General features: G+C 43.0%; 1 protein-coding gene across 4 annotated transcripts in view; it reads left to right on the forward strand.

The window, feature by feature from the left end:
• LOC146813210 (transcription factor AP-2-beta-like) overlaps nucleotides 1-20,954 on the forward strand; it is a 51,498-nt gene that overhangs the window by 14,000 nt on the left and 16,544 nt on the right. For 2 of the 4 annotated variants that reach the window (XM_085620089.1, XM_085620088.1), the window contains exons 2-5: nucleotides 17,455-17,529; nucleotides 17,986-18,082; nucleotides 19,646-19,723; nucleotides 20,237-20,315. In XM_085620089.1, coding sequence (XP_085476215.1) covers nucleotides 17,464-17,529; nucleotides 17,986-18,082; nucleotides 19,646-19,723; nucleotides 20,237-20,315 — 320 coding nt within the window. In that variant the 5' untranslated portion in view covers nucleotides 17,455-17,463. Of the gene's footprint in view, nucleotides 1-466; nucleotides 516-3,985; nucleotides 4,054-17,454; nucleotides 17,530-17,985; nucleotides 18,083-19,645; nucleotides 19,724-20,236; nucleotides 20,316-20,954 lie in introns of those variants that run through there. The other 2 variants (XM_085620090.1, XM_085620091.1) reach the window with 2 other exon arrangements.

A 20,954-nucleotide genomic window follows, 5' to 3' on the forward strand; every position in this document is an offset into this window, starting at 1 on the left:
GACAAATAATTAATTATTAATTAGTAATTATTAATATGACACATAGACATGCCAGAGCTTCAAAAAGGCCCAGAATTTTCTAACAGAAAACTCTGCTCCAGCACACCCATTAGCGGAGGCTTTGATGCCAGAAGGCCTGGGTGCTATATAGATAATAAAACCCAAATTCAGTTTATTGGCAAACCAGTTTATTTTTATATATGCTAGCTCAAATTGTATGGCCACCTGAATACAAAGGTATCATTATTCCTTGGAGACCGCTGCAGCTTTTGGGCAATGCTCTCTCTGGTGCTTGCCATTAAAGTAATTTTGTAAAGCATTTGCACACTGGTTTATGGACTTAATACAAAGGTGCATATTGTGAGCTGATTTTTGCAGTATTCCTTCTTTACACAGCTGACACTGGCAATGTTTTGTGTTGAATACATTGATCTTTTACGTTTAGCGATCTGAAATGACTAGGGCATGTGGGGGAGGCATGGTGTCCAGCGAAGTAATCCAGGCCCAAAATCAAGGTGAGTCGTTTCTTTTCAACTGGTCTGTCATAAACTTCACTATCATTTAGCTCACATCTTAGTTAGTCAGTTTTTCTAACTCGAACCTGTTCCAGACATTCAGGTACTATGCTATCCTGAGAGATCCTTTTGTGGCATTGCTTATGTTAAAGTTCTGCACACTTACCATTGATGACGTATACGAGAAGACATTGAGGTCCGAACTATTTGCATGCCCTTCCTGTGTAGAAGCCTTAATTTACAGGCATCACAGTAAATGTTTGATGTGAGGTAAAGGACATATGCATGTGTGTTAACCCCTGCTTAAAGTGAGTAGCCTTATGTTGTGTTAGATGTGCTCTCTGGGCTATTCTCTACCACACACTGCCTAAGATAATGTGCCCCTCGGAAGTGGAGGCTCCTGGGAGTGCCATTACAACTGGGGTTTAATACACTTTGCTTTCTATGGCGTATTTTTTTATAGAGCTTTACTTTTTATATTGGCAGATAATGGTCCCAATAGAATAGTTTTATTTTAATTTGTATGCAGGGATGTGGAATTCCTATAGCCCGACGCCCGGGACATATTGTTTGGGGTCAAGGGCAACACGTTTTCATGTGCATTTTGTCCTTGGGACAAGTAGGCCCAACCCCCTACAGCACAAACCCTTTGGCTGCCAGTTTAGTGTACCACATTATGGATCAGGAAAGGGCAATATCTGCAGTAAAGGTAATATTTGTGTCCAGGTGTTAAATGCTGTTCAAGCTTGTATTTATGGTTCATTAATGCAAAGCCTTTATTATTAGGGTGAGCACTAAAAGTAAATGTTGTCAGCTCGGCCTACACTATCGACGGTGGTTCCAGTATAAATGTGTACACACGTTTTCAAAGTTTAGTAATATGAGGCTATGTATAATGCTCCCAGAATGCTCTCTGATTATATGCAAATATTTGCCTAAGCTTGAAAGCAAGAGTGATGATTCTTTGCTTTCAAAATAAAATGTTCACAAAAAAAATGCAAGAAGGAAAAAAAACATTTTGCTAAACTACTGTAAGGTTTTAGGTACCATGTCTTTGCAGCATCATTTAGTAACATGTTGATGTATGCTTGTTTTTCCCAAAAATATTCTTAATGGAAAAGCAGTGTAACCAGTTTAAATACCATTGTGGGAAACAAAAATTATACGCATTGGCAAAGCCAGTAGGTCTGAAATTGGTGGTCAGCCTTTTGGTTTTGTCAATGCGTGACTTGTTTAGGCATAGATTTTGTAAAACCTTATCGGTGTGGGAGCTGCTGGCAGGGGTAGGGGAATCATATCGGCCGACGCCCGAACCATGTTGTTTATATTGACGGGCAAGAAGATTTATTGTCTATTTATGTCCGACGGACATGTAGACATTAATCACGTTTTAATCACGTTAAAACAACAGGCTGTGGGCACTCTGGGGCTCACAGCCCATCCGAAGCTTGCAGAGAGCCTTTGGCGGCATCTGATTGGCTAGCAGCCCATGACTGGGCTCTAGCCAGTGATTGGCTGGGGGAGTGAAACGTCACTCAGCCTCTGCAAGCAGTAGTCCGTGGCCGCCACTAGGCTTGCAATAAGCATTCAGGTAAAATGAGCAGTTTTGCCTGCTTGAATTGTGTGATATTGTGACGGAGGTGCAGCGATTTTCTTTTATTTATATTTTTAGCAACCGTGCGTGGGTAGATTAATTAGTACAAAAGCCTAGGCCTGGCCCGCCTCGGCGCCTCAGATGAGGACGTCAAAAAAGCGTATCGCAAGCAGGCGCGCTGCACTACCACCGCTTCATGGGGGAAACACCCATTACAACGAATTCAGATTCACGCGCTGCCATCGCAACGCGGGTTTAACATCGCGGGTCCGGAGCCTTCATACCGCAGATGGAAACAGATCTGCAGATTAATGCTTTCAAAAGAGACATCCGTTGGTGACTTGCAATTTATAACTTAAAGTACTAATATAGAATAGTGAACTATTAACTTTCAGCCCAGAACTGCATAAACACACCGACAAATATACATTACAAAATTGATTAATGTTGCATAGAGGGTACATTTGGCGAAAAAACAATTCTTATTGTTAAAGGAAGCTCCCAACTTTGCTGTTTCTTTTTCGACTCTGCGTTTGTGCTTCTCCACACCAAGCACTCTTAAACTACTGCCTACCAGTATGGGTGACATGTGACTCCTACACTTTCACTCCTTTGGCTTATGGGCAAAAAAACATTGTCGCACACAGCACAGCCAGCACTAAAAGCTTTCGGAGCACCTGCTGCAGCGTTTCTTTCCGCCGGCAATTACCAGGCCTCACAGAAATGTGTAGAAAACTCGTGTGATGAATTACCATCCTGGAAAGAGATCCATGTTTTGTATAGTTGAGGTTGTGACCTCGGTGAAGTTAGTGCAGAGGGTTAATATGCCTGCTGCAAAGAACATGTACGAAGTCGATTACAGAGTGCATAGGATGGAAACAGATCTGCAGATTAATGCTTTCAAAAGAGACATCCGTTGGTGACTTGCAATTTATAACTTAAAGTCCTAATATAGAATAGTGAGCTATTAACTTTCAGCCCAGAACTGCGTAAACACACCGACAAATATGCATTACAAAATTGATTAATGTTGCAAAGAGGGTACATTTGGCGAAAGAACGATTCTTATTATTAAAGGAAGCTCCCAACTTTGCTGTTTCTTTTTTGATACAGCTTACCGATTCGCAAGGAACGTAGGGCTCATGTCTGGCCAGCTGCAAAAGTGAGGGGGAAATGGCAGGAGGCACGCTGGCTGACACCTTTTATATCCCACCCATAAGTTTTTACAAGGGTGATGGTAAATTAGTTCCTTTACGTATGGTTTGAAATGTACGTATTTTGTGGGAATAAATACACAGCCAAGGGTGACGGTAAATTAGTACATTACGTATGGTTTGAAATGTACGTATTTTGTGGGAATAAATACACAGCCAAGGGTGACGGTAAATTAGTACATTACGTATGGTTTGAAATGTACGTATTTTGTGGGAATAAATACACAGCCAAAAAAAATGGAAAAAAAGGGGAATAGAAATAAAAGAATTGCCGTCAGGGTTAAGGGGAGGGGGCGCAGGGGGGCAGGGACGCGATGTTATGACGTCCGATGTTACGACGTCCTATGTTAACGTTGGCGATGTATCATACTTGCCAATGAGCCGCAATGCACTCGCGTTGCAACGGGGCACGGAGTGAGAAATGCCGATGTGAAGGTTGCCGCGATGTATTGGCGGCGTGGTTACCGCACGGCGGATGCAGCTGAGTGAGGGGTGTTCTCAATGAGGTGGGAAAGCACTTATTTGTGAAGTGTCAAAGTCGCTATCAGATGTTACTGGAAGGGGAGAGGTTTTAACTTTCCCATCCTGTGCATGGTCTTTTAAGAGGGTTGGAATGCTTTCATTTTTTAAATCCTTTAATATCTGGTAATGTCCATTTTCAGGGCCTTTGTTTCTGTGGAGCTTCTGAGAATCGTGGACAGTGTGAGTGTCTCTGTAAATCACGCCTCTTGTAAGTAATCTTCTTAACAGTGATTAAAATATTTTTTAAAGCATTGCTAGAGTGTCCAAAATGTTATTTTTTCGAGCAGATCGCTCTGAATAGAATAGAACTGCTGCGACGGACTGTGTGTACTGAGATACACCCTTGTGGCTGTAGGAAGCGCGGGCTCCCATCGACCTCATCGCTGCTATTGGAGCAGTGCCTACTGCGCACCTTTGCATTGGTGGGAAGAGCAGATTCAAAACTCCCTTTCACACCAGACGTGTGACAGAGAAGCCAGATTAGGCAAGTTCCCTCACAAATGGGCGATATTTTTCCCATTTGTGCAAGAAAATACTCAATTGGCCAGTGCCTCTATTTTTCAAGCTTAATTTGGCCCATTGTGCACATTTTTTTAAGCTGCGGCGGCGCCTCAGCGTCAGCACTGCAATTTATCATTCTTGAACTGCCAGGCTTGCAAAAAATTGTAAAAGGACACTGGCATTACTAGATAATGGGTAAGAACTTAGGTACCCTAGAGGGAGGCGCAAAGGTGGCATTACATTTGCGGGACTCACTATGATGATTATGTCTTGAGGAGGGTCCTGTCAGTCTGGAACAGAGGCACGATGCGTAAATTGCACCATTCTCATTGTTTGCTCAGACCCAAAACGCCATGGCAGGACTTCAGACCCAGATCTGAACGTGGGTGAAAAATATATTTATTTCGAAAAGTGAACGTTGTTTTCCATAGAACACAGTAGCTACCTCAATGTACTAATAATATACATGATCATCAAGCATGCATGTGTAAGTGGTGTGACATGTGATTGCGTCATCACTTTTAGGTCTGGCTTTAGCCAAGACCTTTTGATTTTACTAAAATAATATGTATAATATTACTTAATGCGGCTTTCCGCCACCTATTCACCCATTGGTCTGTTGTAGTGTCATTCCCATTTTGCTTCCACCCACTACAGCATACAGCAATGGGGAAGTGGGTCAGCATCATTACTTATAATCCTCTGGTTAAAGTCACTTTGAGTAGCTGCAGTGCATTTTTCTCTTTCACAAGGTGCACATACATACTCAAGGAGTTTTCTTTAGTACCAGTGTTGCCAGATGTGAAGTGAGCCCCTGGCATATTTCAGCTTTATCAGTTCCTATCTCCTTCCAACGCTGTTGTAAATGTTTCTCTGTCAGCCGGAGCCCTTAGGTTTGATGTGGAACGGGGGTAGGTGGGACAAGTGGATTTTACAGGACATGTAGATCTCAGTGGCATTTTGTCCCTTGGACAACTAAAATATTTGGAAAATTCCACACCCCTGTGCTGGGCCCTCACCATTCTAACAAGCATTGGCAAAAGCAAAAATTGTTTTTGGTCTCAAAAAGCACACATTGCCACAGCAGTTCAGGGCACTGAATTAAATTACTTTGAGTGCCAATATGCTCATTGTAAAAGAGCAGAATACTGTCACTTACAGTGAGGCTAGCTGATAGACCGAGAGAGAGAGACAGAATTTTATTAAACACAAAAGGTCACGGTTGACGACAGGCCTAACTAGAGGCCCAATTATTAAAGAAAGTCTCAAAAGTACATCCATGGTATCTATCCTTGCATTAAGTGCATATATACAGTTTCTGTGAATTCACAATAATTTACAGAAGTAGGCCAAGAAATTGTAGTCCTAGAAAATGTGTGAACTGCATTTTAGCATGAGCAAATGTGCATGTGCAGATTTGCTTGTGTAAAATTCTGAATGTTTTAAGTTCACTTTTCCTCCAACCACTTTTTCCCAACCCTGGAAGAAGTTTTACGTCAGGAGTACATTTCCAACCTTTTTCAGTACAGGAAAAGATTAGAAAAGAGTTGGTGCAAACCCTTAAAACACGCAAGTTAGTAGGTTTGCACAGACTCAAAAGGGAATTCCAACCCTTGAACTATTGCTTACCACTACCTTCAGCCCCCGTATGTAGACCTGCAGAAACGTAGCAACATGGGGAATTGCTAGTATTCAACCCTACTATGGTACGAGCCCTGGCATAATTAGAGAGTCTATATCAGAACTCCTATATAATGAGATTGCTGCCGTAATTTGTCGCCGCATTACATGGCACAAAAGGGACAAGTGGATTTTGTTACAGGAAAAGTAGATTTATGAAGCAACCTGCCCCATGGACAAGTAGATATTTTATTAAATTCCACAACCCTGTGTATGGTATGTCATTTTCGTTTTTCAGCCACCTTATGGTATGTGTTATTTTTTTTCATGTGGCTTTCACGCACTTCTTTCCCAATGGTCATCACCTCAATTTCTGGGGAATGTAAAAGCTCACTCGACTCCAGAGTGGATCTCTCAGCTGGTGGGTGTGACCTCTTCAGAGGATGCATTTTTATTTATTGGTAGAGGATCTGGGAATCCATCTGCAAGATGAGCTATCCCAACCGGGAAGTGCAGCAATTAATTTGAACAAGAACCGAAGGAAGGGGTAGTGTTGGTGCTTGGGGCAGGGAGAAGCGCTACCATAAGTAAAAGCATGGAGCAAGCATGCAAATTGCCCTTTAGTTGTAGTGTATAGCATGTTGTTAGCCTGAGAGTACCTGCGGGGAAGGTCAGGTTATTTAGGTCAATACTATGGTCCAAAACGATTACGCTATTAGGAAGTGCGAGCAGGTATAATCATTCCTCTCTTTTGTTCGAAAAACTTTAACAGGGTCTTCTATCTCTCTTCTTATTTCACCATTGAGGTTGGAACAACGTGCTTTGAGTAGATTTCACAGCGTTTCCTACACCCCTATTATTTTTTGGAAGGTATTGAACATCTTGCTTTGTGTGCCGTTTAGTCCTCATATTTGTATTATTCTACATACCTGGTCTGCATGATATAATACTTGATTGACATTTTAAGTACAGATTTCCCTATTTGCAAATAAATACGCTTTAATTAAAATGAACTGATAGAGTAAAGTTTTTTAACATTTTAACATACTACTCCGGAGCCTTTGCACACTGACCCTATGTGGACACAGGCTGTTCAATTTCAGAGGTCAGGTGGGAGTTCCTGGCTGCATTAATTGTCCCAGACCCTCCAGCCTTGAAGTAGCACTATGGGCTACTTTGGGCTAGTTTTGGTAGGATTTCGGCTACCATGCCCCAGCCGTCCCTGGTTAAAATGGAAGTGGAAGCCTTAGTCGAGTTGTACTTTGGGCGAGAGAGAAGAGTAACTTGTTTCTGCACCGGATTGAGTGTAGATGGATCAGGCCCAGAGGAAAACAGAAAGCATTGCTGCGTTTTGGTGCTATTTTTAGGGTGGGGTTGGGGGTGCGAGTGAGACGTGGGAAGTAAGGAGGGTGTGAGTTCCCGCCACTCCTCCACATTTGGGTAATCTGCAAGTGCCGCCTTACTTTAACGTGCAGCGCTGTAATGTAGTGCGTTATGTGAGAGAGCTGGAGGTAGGATTCTGCCTATCAAGGAACTTTACGCAGTGTGGGGTCTTTCTGGAGATATTGGAATAGGATACCATCATTTGTGGGCTTTTGGGATGCTGCAGGGCATTAAATGTGGGACTTCAATTGAGGCAGTTTGTCTGATCTCGTCTCGCAACATCGGCACTTCATGCTCAGATAAATTACATGCTCTATTAACAAAAAGCATGTGTGGTAGAGAGTGAATGTGGGATTTTGTATCTCCGTACCGTCATCTGTATGGTCTTACGGTCACAACTGCTGACTTTGAAACTGGGGTCCCAGGATCAAGTCCTACCATCGGATCCACATCCTTTGATTTTGGGCAAATCACTTAATAGCTGCAAACCAAGTTATGCTTGAGATACTTATGCAGAAAATGTGCGATGAGCTGTTTTAGTTGCCTATTAAAACCTAGTGCTAGGCTGGCTCATGACACGAAGCAGACGGCTTCCGAGGATTCTTTTCAAAGGGACTTTCCAAGCTTTTGGCAAAATATGACTCCCCACATAAAACTCCCACAAAGCATGTAAAGCGCATTCATCCACCTTTAACATCCCCATTCCACAGCCATTCATCTTTCATCTGATGTATTTTACCTTATTATTTAATTTGCTCGGGGGAAAAATATGAAAACGTCATCATTCTCTCTGCCTATTCTTCCTTTCCTGGTGACGTTTTCATATTTTCTCTCTGCCTATTCTTCCTTTCCTCGTGACGTTTTCATATTTTTGCCCTGAGACAGTTAACTAATAAGGTAAAACGTATTATTCATGGCAGAGAACCCTGCCGTAGGTAAGAAACATTTACAACGCCAATAGCTCTAACTCCCTCTTTTTCTAACACACATCTGAAGCTTAGCTCCTACCTATTTCCTCTTTTTCATCACCTAACAGGTAAAGCTTTCTACACTGTCACTGACTCTTAAGGGCACTACCTTGTTGATTAAATTCTTGTGATGGGGAAGAATGCCACCACTTGCAGTAAAGTTAGCCAATGGCTGTAGTGGGATGGGCCACTGTCCTGTCCCAAGCTGTATGGTGCAGTAGATGGAAGAAAATGCGAATGACACAATAATAGATCAATTGATGAAAAGGGTTGGCTGAAAGTGTGTGTGTGTGTGTGTCTGTCTGTCTGTCCAATCCTGTTCATACAATCCAAATGGCAGGCTCTGACACCGTGGAGGTCTGGCACTGTAATTTATTTTCACAAATGAAAGCCTTGACACATTTCGGCAGCGGACCGCCTTGCTCACAATGTGTATATATATAATTTTAATACATTCTAAAGGTCTTGTTCCGGGTTCTCCAAAGTCGCTCCTGGAGGGCTGGAACAAAGCCAGATTTTTAAGATCACTACATGTATCTAAATGGTGATATGCAAAAAGAAAAATAGCATGGATCTTGCCTTCTAGGACCAACTTTGGAGAACCCTGGTCTTGGCTAATGCCAGACTTAAAATAGAGCAATGAGTCAGGTAGGCTCCTTGCTTTGTATTGAAATCACATTTGGTGGCAGGGAGTCCTATTAGTCTTGAGGGTGCCATTCTAATTGCAAATGTTTATGCTGTGAAGTTAGGGTACCATATGGTGATTTCATACATTTAGGGGCCGATTCCGATCTCGGTCGGACGTGCACCGAATCGGGTTCGGCCGGAAAAACTACGAGCCGTACGCGTGTTTTCCGGCCGACTCGTACAGCTGTACGAGCGAGCAAGTATGATGTGAGCTACATGAAATTCACCGACCGAGTCGTTTCCGGGTCCGAACCGCTCTGTACGTCCCGGTCGGAAGCTAACCGTGGCGTGCAATGGATGCGATTTACAACCGAGCCAGTACGATGCACGCGTCGGACAGCCTGTGCGAGCCGCAGTGTCCGGCTCTCAAAAGCTCCCGGAGTCGGACTTTGGGGGTCTGCATCACACCCCCTGACGCCCGCAGTCCTACGACTCGGACACAGGGGGAGACGTATGGGTCTCCCCAACACAGGCATGTACGGTGCGGGTGGCACCGACGCGTACCCACTGTAGGGGGTGCACTTGTTCGAGACGTACCCATTCAGTCAATGGGAGCCCATGTACGCGTCGTACGACTGGCTCCCATTGTCTTCTATGGAAGTCTGACCGAACCGAGTCCGACAGCGTACGTGCGCATCGTACTTGCTCGGTCGGACTGTAGGGGTCCAGCTCGGTTGGAAAACACTCCGGATCCGACTCGGTCGGAGTGCTTTCCGACCCGGATCGGAATCGGCCCCTTAATGTTTATCACCCAAGTATACATTTATATACTTCTTTTAAGTGCCATATCTTGCAGTTGACTGCACTCTCCTCCACTGAACTCAATGCCATGCTACTCTGCATGACTGAACTCAGCCACTGCACGATACACCACTCTACACCCCTGCGCTTTGTCACTGCACTCTGCACCACTGCACTCGATACCACCGCACGCTACTCTGCACCGCTCAACTGTACTGCACTCAGCACCACTACACTATGCATCCCTCCATGTCACTCTAATCTATTCTGCACCACTGCAATCTATGCCACTGCACTCTACCCTACTCTGCTCTACACCTCTGAAATCTACCCTGCACCACTCCACTCTACTCTGAAACAGTCTGCTTTACGCCACTGCAATCTACTCTGCACTCTACATCTCTCTACTGTGCACCAATGCACTCTACACCACTTTACTCAAACCCAGTGCACTCCACATCAATCTACTCTGTACCACTGAACTTTACACCACTTCCCTTTATGCTACTTCACACTATGACAGTATACGCTATGATACTCCACTCTGTGATGCTCTACTCTATTAAACTCTACTCCACTCTACTCTACAACACTCTACTCCACGCTGTGCCACCCTAGTCTGCTCAACAACACTCTGCAAAACTCCTTCTATGCCACTTTACTCCATTCTATTCTATGACACACTACTCCGTTGTACTCCACTTCACTCCACTCTATACCACTCCACTCTTATGCTCAGCTCTTCAACACTATACTTCACTCTGCCAATCCACTCTCCTACACTACTCCACTTTATGCCACTCCACAGCAATCGACTCTGCTCTACACCACTCTATGCAACACACTCAATGCCATTCCGTTCTACACCACTCCATGACACTCTGCAGCTATATTCTACGCCACTTCATCACATTCCACTTTTCAACATGCCACTCTCCTTTATACCACTAACATTTAGCCATGCTGAACAACAGACACGCTGGCGTACAATATGGCTAAACATTTTGGCAAAGCCAATAGCTCTTGCAAAGGCCAGACCTTTTTGCTTTGCCACTGCTTGTTTATTTTAACCAATACTGCCCCATCCTGAAATACTCATAGGATCAACCTGGAGTAATCCAGCCGAATCCTGAAATCATCGTGGGATCAACCTGGAGTAGTACATGATCGTCACATGTTTTCCACTGAAGTTATCCGGAAGTAATCCTGGAGTAATCCAGCCTAATCCTGAAATCACCATGGGACCATCCTGCAGTAGTACTAGATTATCACATGTTTTCCACTGAAGTAATCAGGAGCTAATCCTGGAGTAGTTTCTCTGATGACTCGAGGAGTCATCTCATTTAAATATTTTGCCCAATAGGCTTACTTTAGGGTTGGTTCGGATGACTTCAGAATGACTCCAGGATGATCTTCCTTTTTGACTTGGGAATGCACACCATGTTTGTCAAACACTCTCTGCCATTGCTGGCGGCTGCTATGCACCGTGTTAGTTAACAACTACCTCCAGGGTAGTAAAGTTCTCCGAACAGTGGTATTGTGTTTAGGTATCTAGGCGCCACATAGAATATTCACACAAAATATTAAGCTATGACCTATTATTTGACGGTGCTAAAAGGTGGGGAGAGCCACCTAACTCCCCAAGACAAACCTAAGTTTTTAAGAACAAAAAGCACTCCTTAGCACACGTCTATCAATTATTGAGGTGAATTAGTTATGTAATACATTCAGTCAGTACAAACATAAATAATTGACAAGAAATAGTTCTTCTTTCTTCTATATCATTTGATTTAATATATGCAAGTCTTCTCAAGTTGTCCTCTACAGCCACAGCCAACACGTGTTTCGTCGCAAATGGGAGGTCGTCCCGCGACTTTCTCAAGGCTGTATGATTGTAAAAACGGTCGGTCAATAGTACCTCATGCGAGTGGTGGGATAAACTCGCATGAGGTACTATTGACCGACTCGCTTAGCATAATATATTGAATTATGAATATTGTTAGATTCCCTAAACAGATATTGGTTTTGTGTTTTTACAATCATACAGCCTTGAGAAAGTCGCGGGACGACCTCCCGTTTGCGACGAAACACGTGTTGGCTGTGGCTGTAGAGGACAACTTGAGAAGACTTGCATATATTAAATCAAATGATATAGAAGAAAGAAGAACTATTTCTTGTCAATTATTTATGTTTGTACTGACTGAATGTATTACATAACTAAGTCACCTCAATAATTGATAGACGTGTGCTAAGGAGTGTTTTTTTTACCTCCAGGGTAGTATTGACTGCATTGCTAGTGCTAGCTGCCTTCAGGGCAGTATATACCACTATTGATGGTTGGCTGCTGCCAGCAGAGCAGAGAAAAAACACCATGTTAAGTCATAGCTGCCCCAGGCAGTATTGACTGGATTGTGGGGAGAGGAGCTGGCCTAACGGCTAGGGCGGCCAACCTCTAATCTGGGTAACTGGGTTGCAGTCTCGGCAATGACGTTGAACATCCTGTGATTCTGGGCAAATCACTTAATCTCCCCGTGTCTAACAAAAATGAATGTGACCTCATATAATGCAACTGGTGCTATGTAAAGCGCTCTGATACCCGATTCGGGTCAAGTTCGCGCTATATAAAACTCTGTAAAAAAAAAAAAAGAAACATTGCTAATGCTAAATGCCCTCAGGGCAGCATATGCCATCATTGCTGGTGGCTGCTGCCCCAGGGCTGTGCAAACCACTATGTCAGTTTACAGCTACTTCCTAGGCAGTATTGACTGCATTGCTAGCTGCCCTCAGGGAGCCTATACAGCTATTGCAGGTGGCTGCTGTCCCTAAGGCACAGCAAACCAGCATTTAGTTTACTGCTTTCCCCAGGGCAGCACAGACTTTAGTGTCATATTACAGCTGCCCCCAGGTTATTGACTTCCATTGCTAGAGGGGCAGTGTCAGAAAATTAGTTACTGGTTCACTGGAGTGTGAGCCTTGGTCAAGCAGCAGCCAGAATCTTAGTCCAGGTAAGTCACAAGCAAACTCCAGATTAACCTGTTTTCAACCCCCTGGTAGCTTGGCACAGAGCAGTCAGGATTAACTCAGAGGCAATGTGTAAAGTATTTTCTGCAACATGTCAAACAGAAAAGCAGTGAAACCACCTCACAAAATATCCCACACTAGGTTAGAAAAAAAGAGCAGAATGTAAAACTAGACCAAAAAGACAAAAATCCAATCGGTACACATGGTGTTATGAATTTAAAAAAAAAAAACTGCAAAATAGCACCTTAAAGCATAAAATGCCAACCAGGGAAATCTGGTCATGCTGCGCAGAGTCAAAGTCAAAAGTACAGGCCGGCCGTAGTGGAGCGTGGGATGTATACAATCCCAGATTAGTTGTGCTAAATGTTTACCTTCTCGAGTTTTGTGCCAGGAGTCCAGTTTGAGTTGGAGAGGATCGCAAGGAGAGCGTCACTGGCATTGGTTGGCATGGCGTGAAGAGAAGGCCGGGCGTCACGGATGGGCGGGCTGGAGCTTGGAGTTGGCGCTCCTCTGCGGCGATCAATGCCTGCTGTGCGAAGAGATGGGCAGGTGGTGACTCATGCTGATTTTCAGCACGTGCAGCACGATTCCGGATTTCAAGAGCTCGAGAGCCACACCAAGGGTCCTGGATGTGATAGGCACAACCTGGGTGTCAGGAACTTGTTGCAGACGGGTCCAGAAGCTGATAGGAAGCCTTTTATGTCCCTAAGGCTCAGAAAACTAGACCAGCAGAACAGCCCTTGGAGTCGCTCTGGGGTCCTGGGTTCAAGATGAACTTGCAGGTCCAGTTCTTCCGCACCACGCAAAAGGGCTGCAGGCAGCAGCTCTGCACAACTGATCAGCAGCTCCTGTGGCAGTCCTTTCAGCAGCACAGCAGTTCTTCCTGGCAGAGTAACCACAGGTCCATAAGTGTACAGAAGTGGCAGTGTCAGAGGTCATTCTTTTGTAGACAGCTATGCCTTTGAAGTGGGGAGAAGTTTCTAGAGGCATGTCTTTGAAGTGCACAGATGCCCTGCCTTCCTGACCCTAGCATCAGACTTACTACAGGGGGTATGCAGCCCTTTTTTTGTGGAGGCCGGACATAGCCTATTGAAGTGTAAGTGTGGCTGCGTCCAGCTTCTCCCTCTCATCCTGCCAGTAATGAGCCGTCCTGTCACAACCAAGCTCCCATTGTATGTGGCTGTCTAGGAGAAAGACACAAAGTCCAACCGTCACCCAAACTCTGTCATGTGAACCAGAGACAGGCCGAAGGCACCAAATGGCTAAGGCAAAAAATGTACCTTACTACAAGTGGTATTTTCAGAATTGTAATTTAAAATTTTAGTTCACCATAACTTAGCAGTTTAAATTAGGATTCCAAAGACACCAAACATGAACCAGTTATCTTTTCCCGTTAGCTCAACTTCTCTTGGAGGATCTGAAGTCCTGGGCTCAAGAAAAAGGCATTATACCCTTCTATGAATGAGGCTTCAGGCCCCTTTCTTCAACTTCGGACAACATCATGATGTTAGCCCATTTATCAACCCAGGCGGTGAAGAAAAAGAGCCTCCCATTGTTCTGCTGCTTCATCGATTACAGCACAGCTTATGAAAAAGTGGATCACAGAAGGCTATGGTGGAAACTAAGCAGTTGGGGAATCTCACCCAAACTACTAAAAGCTATAATATCACTATATGAAGACACCTGGGTTTGGGTCAAAACAAGTGCCAACACAGTGACCTCTAAAATTCTTACAAATAACGGGCTCAAACAGGACTGTGTGTTTGCCCCCTCCTGTTAAACCTTTATACCGCAGACCTGGGGGGCGCTATGCAAGGCATCAGCCTAGTATCACGAAGGCTGGGCATTGCGAGGCTGTTGGTACTAAACATCAACACAAAAGGCAAGCCCACTGACTCCTGGCTGATCTGCAAATTGCCACAGTAACAGCCTACAATTATTTTGGGGTTTGGCTCTCTGAAAGGGTCAACTCAAACATTCATCGAAAACATCTAAACTTTAAGGCCGACAACGACATTTATTTAATGAGACTACTGAGCCACCATCTGCTAAGTCCATCAACCGAGCCGATACTGACTGTTTTTAAAGCAAAATTGCTACCTGCCATCAGTTACAGTCATCTGGCTTTTCCCAGAGCGCTAGACAAGTCTTTAAATCCAATCCAAGCCAAAGCATACAAAACTGTGCTGTTTATCCTGTGGGCAGCAAGGAGATCAAGGCTGAGACTGGAGCTAGGCCTGTAGAGGCCTGACTTGACATGCCAGGGGGACCTGATAAAGCTATACCTCAGGATCCTGAGGGCACCAGCAAAATCACTAAGACACCAGTACACGTCCGTTTTTGAGGAGGCAGGTTCAGCCTGGCACGCCAGCCATGGCCAGGCCATAACCACACTGAGGATTGAGGTGGCAAGTTTACACCTACCTGAAATTCCTCTTCTCATCTGGAAGAAAGCAGTGAACAAGCAGGTTCTGGAAACCTCATTTGCTCAAGACATTCAAGTCCTTCGCCCTAGCTTGATCACAGAGCCATTGGATAAATCATACATACCGGGCAAAGCTCAACTCTGTTTTCATGAGGCATTAACGCCACAAGTCCGTAGGAAAATTCTCTCCATGAGGCTCACCATCACCGCCTTCAACCCAGCATGGGCACGTAAGGGGGAAAACACTGAGTGTAGGCTAGGTTCCTTTTACAAAGAATCCTGCCTGCACCTCCTGTGCTGCTGCTCCAAACTCAACAAAGAGTTTCAGCGACTGCTTCGCCTGATAATACTTTTTCAAGGGGTAAGGACTTACAGAGAGGCTTTGGCCCTGTGCTTTACTGAAACATCAACAAGAAACCTAGCAAGACCGGGTAAATGAATGCACACAGTCAGGGTCGCCATAAAAGAGACGCTACAAGGCAATGCTAACTCTGAGACAGTCTAATTGCCACTTCTCACTGCTGGCATGCCATACTTTAATAGCACGTTGCTGGCGGCAGGCTGGTCCCCGCCAGGCACCATGGAGGTCAACCCTTCCTCTGACATAAAGGCCAACCCCTCAAATCAGAATATAAAGTTTTAATTCCAGTTTGTTTATTTAACATGCAACCTTATGCAACTCCGGGAATTTACACAAAGGAGTTAAGGGCAGATAGAGAAATGACAATTTTTCATTGCTGGCACGTAACATTTTATAGCACGTTGAGGGCTGCAGGGTGATCCCTGTTAGGCAATAAGTTGGTCCATTCTTCTTATTTGAAGGCTAACTCATCAAACCAGAATTTAAAGTTTAGTTTTATTTGTCTTCTTTATCACACAACCACAAGCAGCGCTGCGAATTTGCACTAACGAGTAGAGGGCCAAAGGCTTTTCAAATGGATAAAGACATTGAGGGGGAGGGGGGTTTGGTAGCGGGGAATTGTTTTAACAATGTTTTATTTTCCATTACTGTAAGGATTTTAATTAATCAAACAGTGAATAAACTCAATACAATCTGACAGACCCCTCACCATACTATTTGGAAATAACACTTGTATAAGGTCATTCCAATGTTTTCCTATGGGAGAGGTAAGCCTTGCAGTAGTGAAACATTGAGAGTTTTTTATTACCAGGACATGAAAAGCATAAAAGTACATGTCCACAATTTTAAATACACAGCACTCTGCCCTTTGGGCTATGCAGGACCTACCTTAGGGAGGACTTACATTTATTAAAAAGGAAGGTTTGGGCCTGGCGAAAGGTTTATTTTGCCAGGTTGAAATGGCAGTTCAAAATAGCACACACAGGCTCTGCAATTGCAGAACTAACATATGTTTAAAGCGCTACCTAAGTGGGTGTCACAATCAGTGCTGCATTCCCACCAGTAGGATTTAATTTCCAGGCCTGGGGCACATGTAGTGCACTTTACTAGGGACTTATAAGTAAATTAAATATCACAGTTGTGGATATGCCAATGTTACCATGTTTCAAGCGGAGAGCCAACCACTTTAGTCATGGGTCGCTGTGGTAAAGTGTGCTGAGTCCTAAGGCCAGCAAAAACAGGAGGTCTGACAGCAAAATGGTTTGGGGAAAAAAAAGGCAAGGATGCCAGGTCTAATGCAGCATATAATACAATTGCTGGTGGCTGCTGCCTCCGGGGTGGTGCAAACCGACCATGTTAGTTCACTACTTCCCTCCAGGCAGTGTAACCCGCTGTATTAGGTTACAGCTGTCCCCAAGGCAACATTGACTACTGTTGCTAGTGTCAGCTGTCCCCGGTTCAGTATATACTGCCATTGCTGGTGATTGCTCTCGCCAAGCCGAGGCACACCTCTATGTTGATTTACTGTTGCCTCTAGGGCTGCACATGTTCCTGTTGTTAGTTATTGCTGCCCCTGAATGCAAGTCTTTTAGATGTGGCTATTTTTTTCCCTTGGTGAATCGCTCCAAGTAATAGATAGTGGCAGCACCAATGGTAAACACTGGAATTGCTGTCTCAAGTGCTGTGTAATTGTCTACACCTAGTTTGTTCATTGGATTTGGTGATTGTGTTCAGTTGGTGAATGCAAACATTTTTGTGACTATTGGCTGAATGGCTAACGTGATTCCAAATTTTGCATAGGATGTCCATGTTATGTTTAGTTTATTTTGTCTAGGAGAGCTTTATAACTCACCATACTAATAAAAAAAGAATAATTTATGTCTACATTTGTTTTCTTATTAGGTCACTCAAATGGCGTGCAAAAGATCTCATGCACAATCAGTGAAGCATTCCAAAAAAAGCAAACACTGTGAATTGGTAATTCAACCTATCTATATGTTAGTGTGCTTGCCGTACGTGTTAATTGCTTCTCTCCTTTTTAACCTATATCCAGTTTTAGCTTAATGGTAATTGTTGTTTATACATATTCAAGTTCTTAGCAACCATTTTGGAACATTTGGGCTGTATATTGAACATATGTTGTCATGCCTTAGATATGTGAGTAAAGAACCTAAATCCTGGGAATCACCTCTAATGGTGTGAAGTTACACTTTTACCCAAAAATTACAATGTTCATAAATGTCTTCTATCCAAGATAAAATGGTTGGGACGTGGGTTATTATGAAAACGTTTTTTAACTATAGTAGTATTTAGTTTTCATTTTTTTGCTTTTTTACTTTCATTCTACTGTCATATAAATGCTGGTTTGTTTTTTGTATTTTTTAGTTTTGTGCCTAACTAGTTCCTTAATCTTTACACCGTATATGTACACAGGATGAATTCATCTGTTCAGCTCTATCAAAAATTAAAAATGCAGCACAAAAGAAGGATACCAAAGAGGATGTTAGTGGAGTTCCTGGATTATTGCAAGGTTATGTATTATATGTTAATCACAATCAATTCATAATGCGTTAATTTTAGATTTTACAATATTTATTATAACTCCAAAATGACACAGGAAATGTTGCATTTTAAGGTAACAGCTTTATATCTGCTGGGCATTTCTAAGAAAATAAACGATGGCATTAACAGTTACACATGTTATGAATGGCTCAGTATTTGCTAATGTCCTGCCCTTCTGGCACTTTGCACTTCTGTCGACAGAACAGGTTTACGATGGAGGGTTACCATGATGGTCTTTCATCCTTTCCAAGGGATGTGGGGTGGAAGGGAGAGTGATGTCAGTCAACAGTTGCTGAATTTGTTTATAAGATGAGAGTTTCATAGAAGGTAGATTTGACAGCGTTGGGGAATGTTGGATCGTATAGTCTGCTAACATACTGTGTCTTTTTTGTGTCAGGGGTTATTTATCCATGTGGAGTGCTCTGCAAAGAGCGTTTGAGTCTTTCACCAGTCCAGTTTACCTAAGACAATGTTTATGTGTTGGGATGATGAATCTTAAGCCCTTCTAGTGGTGTAAGTGGATAACGTGCTGTGCTCAAGGCGCTTTGGTGTCTTATCTAGGTGTTTTGTTCAGGATCTAGGTTCTAATGGAAATATAGCAGCCTGGTCCTTGTTTCTACATCTCCCTGTAGTTAAAAACTGGACTGTCCCTTGTTTGCCCTGTTTCTATTGTGCTCACAATGACCTTCTCTATGTCCTGAAGGCCATCTTGATCACCTCTAGTAATAAATATTCTCCTCTTCTAGCTTGGCCTGTAGGTCTGTGGCATGGCTGTCAGATGGGACCCTACACAAGGGTAAGCACTGAACATTCTCTCAGTGACCCCCCATATAGGACTGACTTTAATTGTCAGTATGGATGCGCTCTATGGGCTTTAGATGGGAGATCCCAGCACCATAACTACATGATCTGCCCTCTATACTTAGTTAGCACTGGAGACCAAAATATATCAAATTTGTCTTAGCTATACAAGTGAAATGCACCATATTTAAAGCCTGGTGCATCAGAAGTAACCTTTGTAAAATTGTCACTAATTGCCCCAGAATCCAGACTGTAGATGTAACCAAACCAAACCTGTAAAAACTCAAGACAGTCATGCACTTGTATATTCCTTAAGTTTATCCAGTTAGCATGGGTCCGATTCATTGCTAGGAGACTGCCACACATGATCACAAATTCCACTTTGCCAGATTGTTTACAGTCTTTAAAAATGTTTAATTGTACAAATGAGCTTATACTAGATTCTTAGTTCAACAGCAAATACAGGAGGTCAACCTCCTAAGTAATGCCGCAAAATGCTCAGGTAGATTCTTAGATAAAGCAACACCAGTAATGTGTGAAGTTGTGTGTATAATATAACGCACTACATAAATCAATTCCAAAGCAAATAAGTTGTGGCTAGCCGACAATAGTATCACGCTGATATGTTTTCTTAACATGAAGATGTCCCTTGCAAATAACTCAATAAACTGAGCTCCTAAGCAGATAGACTCCTTTATATTAAAATGGCCATGCCCTTGTAACCATACAGAACAGGCAGCTGGAATAAACATGACCACAGAACTTCAACCTCAAGAATCCACCTCTGTTGAACAACTGACGCAGAATGGTGAGTGAGCGAGCAGCTCCAGTGAACAGTCCAATATATTGATGTTTTTGTTAGTCAGATTTTATGACAAGGTGAACAATGTTTGCTAATACGAATGCTAAACAGTAATTGTTTATTATTGTTTATTTTTAGTAGCTGTTTCATGAAATGACACCATGTAGTATTAAAGAATCACCCTGCACTTCTTCAGGGGATTCTAATTTTCCTTTCACATTAATGATGCTAGTTTATCACAGTCCCCTCTTTAAACCTAGTTATGTTGTAGACATCTTGTCACATAATGACCACTATGAGTAATTTCCTATTTAATTATCTGAATTAGTTTGCACTAATAATGCTGGCTTTCTAATCATTCTTCTCCAACCCATTAAAAATGTTTTTGTTTCTATATTTAATTATCTAGCGGTTCAATCTTTGGTGCAGTACATGATAAATGTAAAGAACAGAAATGCCAGACTTAATATATACAAAAAGAAGTATGAATTTAATTTGTGACACGTTTTCATTTATTAGCATCTCTGAACCAACCAAAGGTGTCTCATTATTACGTAGAGTCTCTATTGACATCCTGCAACTTCCGACAGAAAAAAAGGTAAGTAATCTCTCTGACTAATGCAGACAAAGTTGTCAGTGTGCCACAAATGTTGTGTTTTATGTTAATGTATAATCTGCCCTACAAAGGAGACAATTATGCTATGGTGATTTTACTATTGGCTGCATCATCTCTGTACATAACTATTATATAGCCTTCAACCTTGTTACAGATTAAAGAAAACTATTTTTAAAGCTGTTAAACTAAACATCGTAGGGAGCCAATGAATAGTTGTTAGAAATTGGGTTCCTAGTGGACTGGGGTAGGAGCCTTTGTCAAAGAGTGAACACAGTCCTAGTAAGGGTAAGGCACAAGCAAACCCTAATTTAACCTGTGCTCACCCACTGGTAGCTTTGCACAGAACAGTCCGGCTTAACTTTAGAGGCAATGTGCAAAGTATTTGTGCATAACTTCAAACAGTGAAACAGCGAAAACACCACACAAAGGTTAAGAAAATAGAGCTTTATTTAACAAATAAGACAAGACCAAAAAAACAATAATCCAATTAGTAAAATTTGAGATATTGAACTTTAAGTGACAAATAGTGCCAAAAAGCACAAACCGCTATTTAGGGATATCTTGTCACGCCAGACAGAGACAAAGTCAAACATCCAAGCCAACCACGATGGAGCGCAGGCT

This window comes from Triturus cristatus, chromosome 7 (assembly GCF_964204655.1).
Source record: "Triturus cristatus chromosome 7, aTriCri1.1, whole genome shotgun sequence".
Lineage (NCBI taxonomy): Eukaryota > Metazoa > Chordata > Amphibia > Caudata > Salamandridae > Triturus > Triturus cristatus.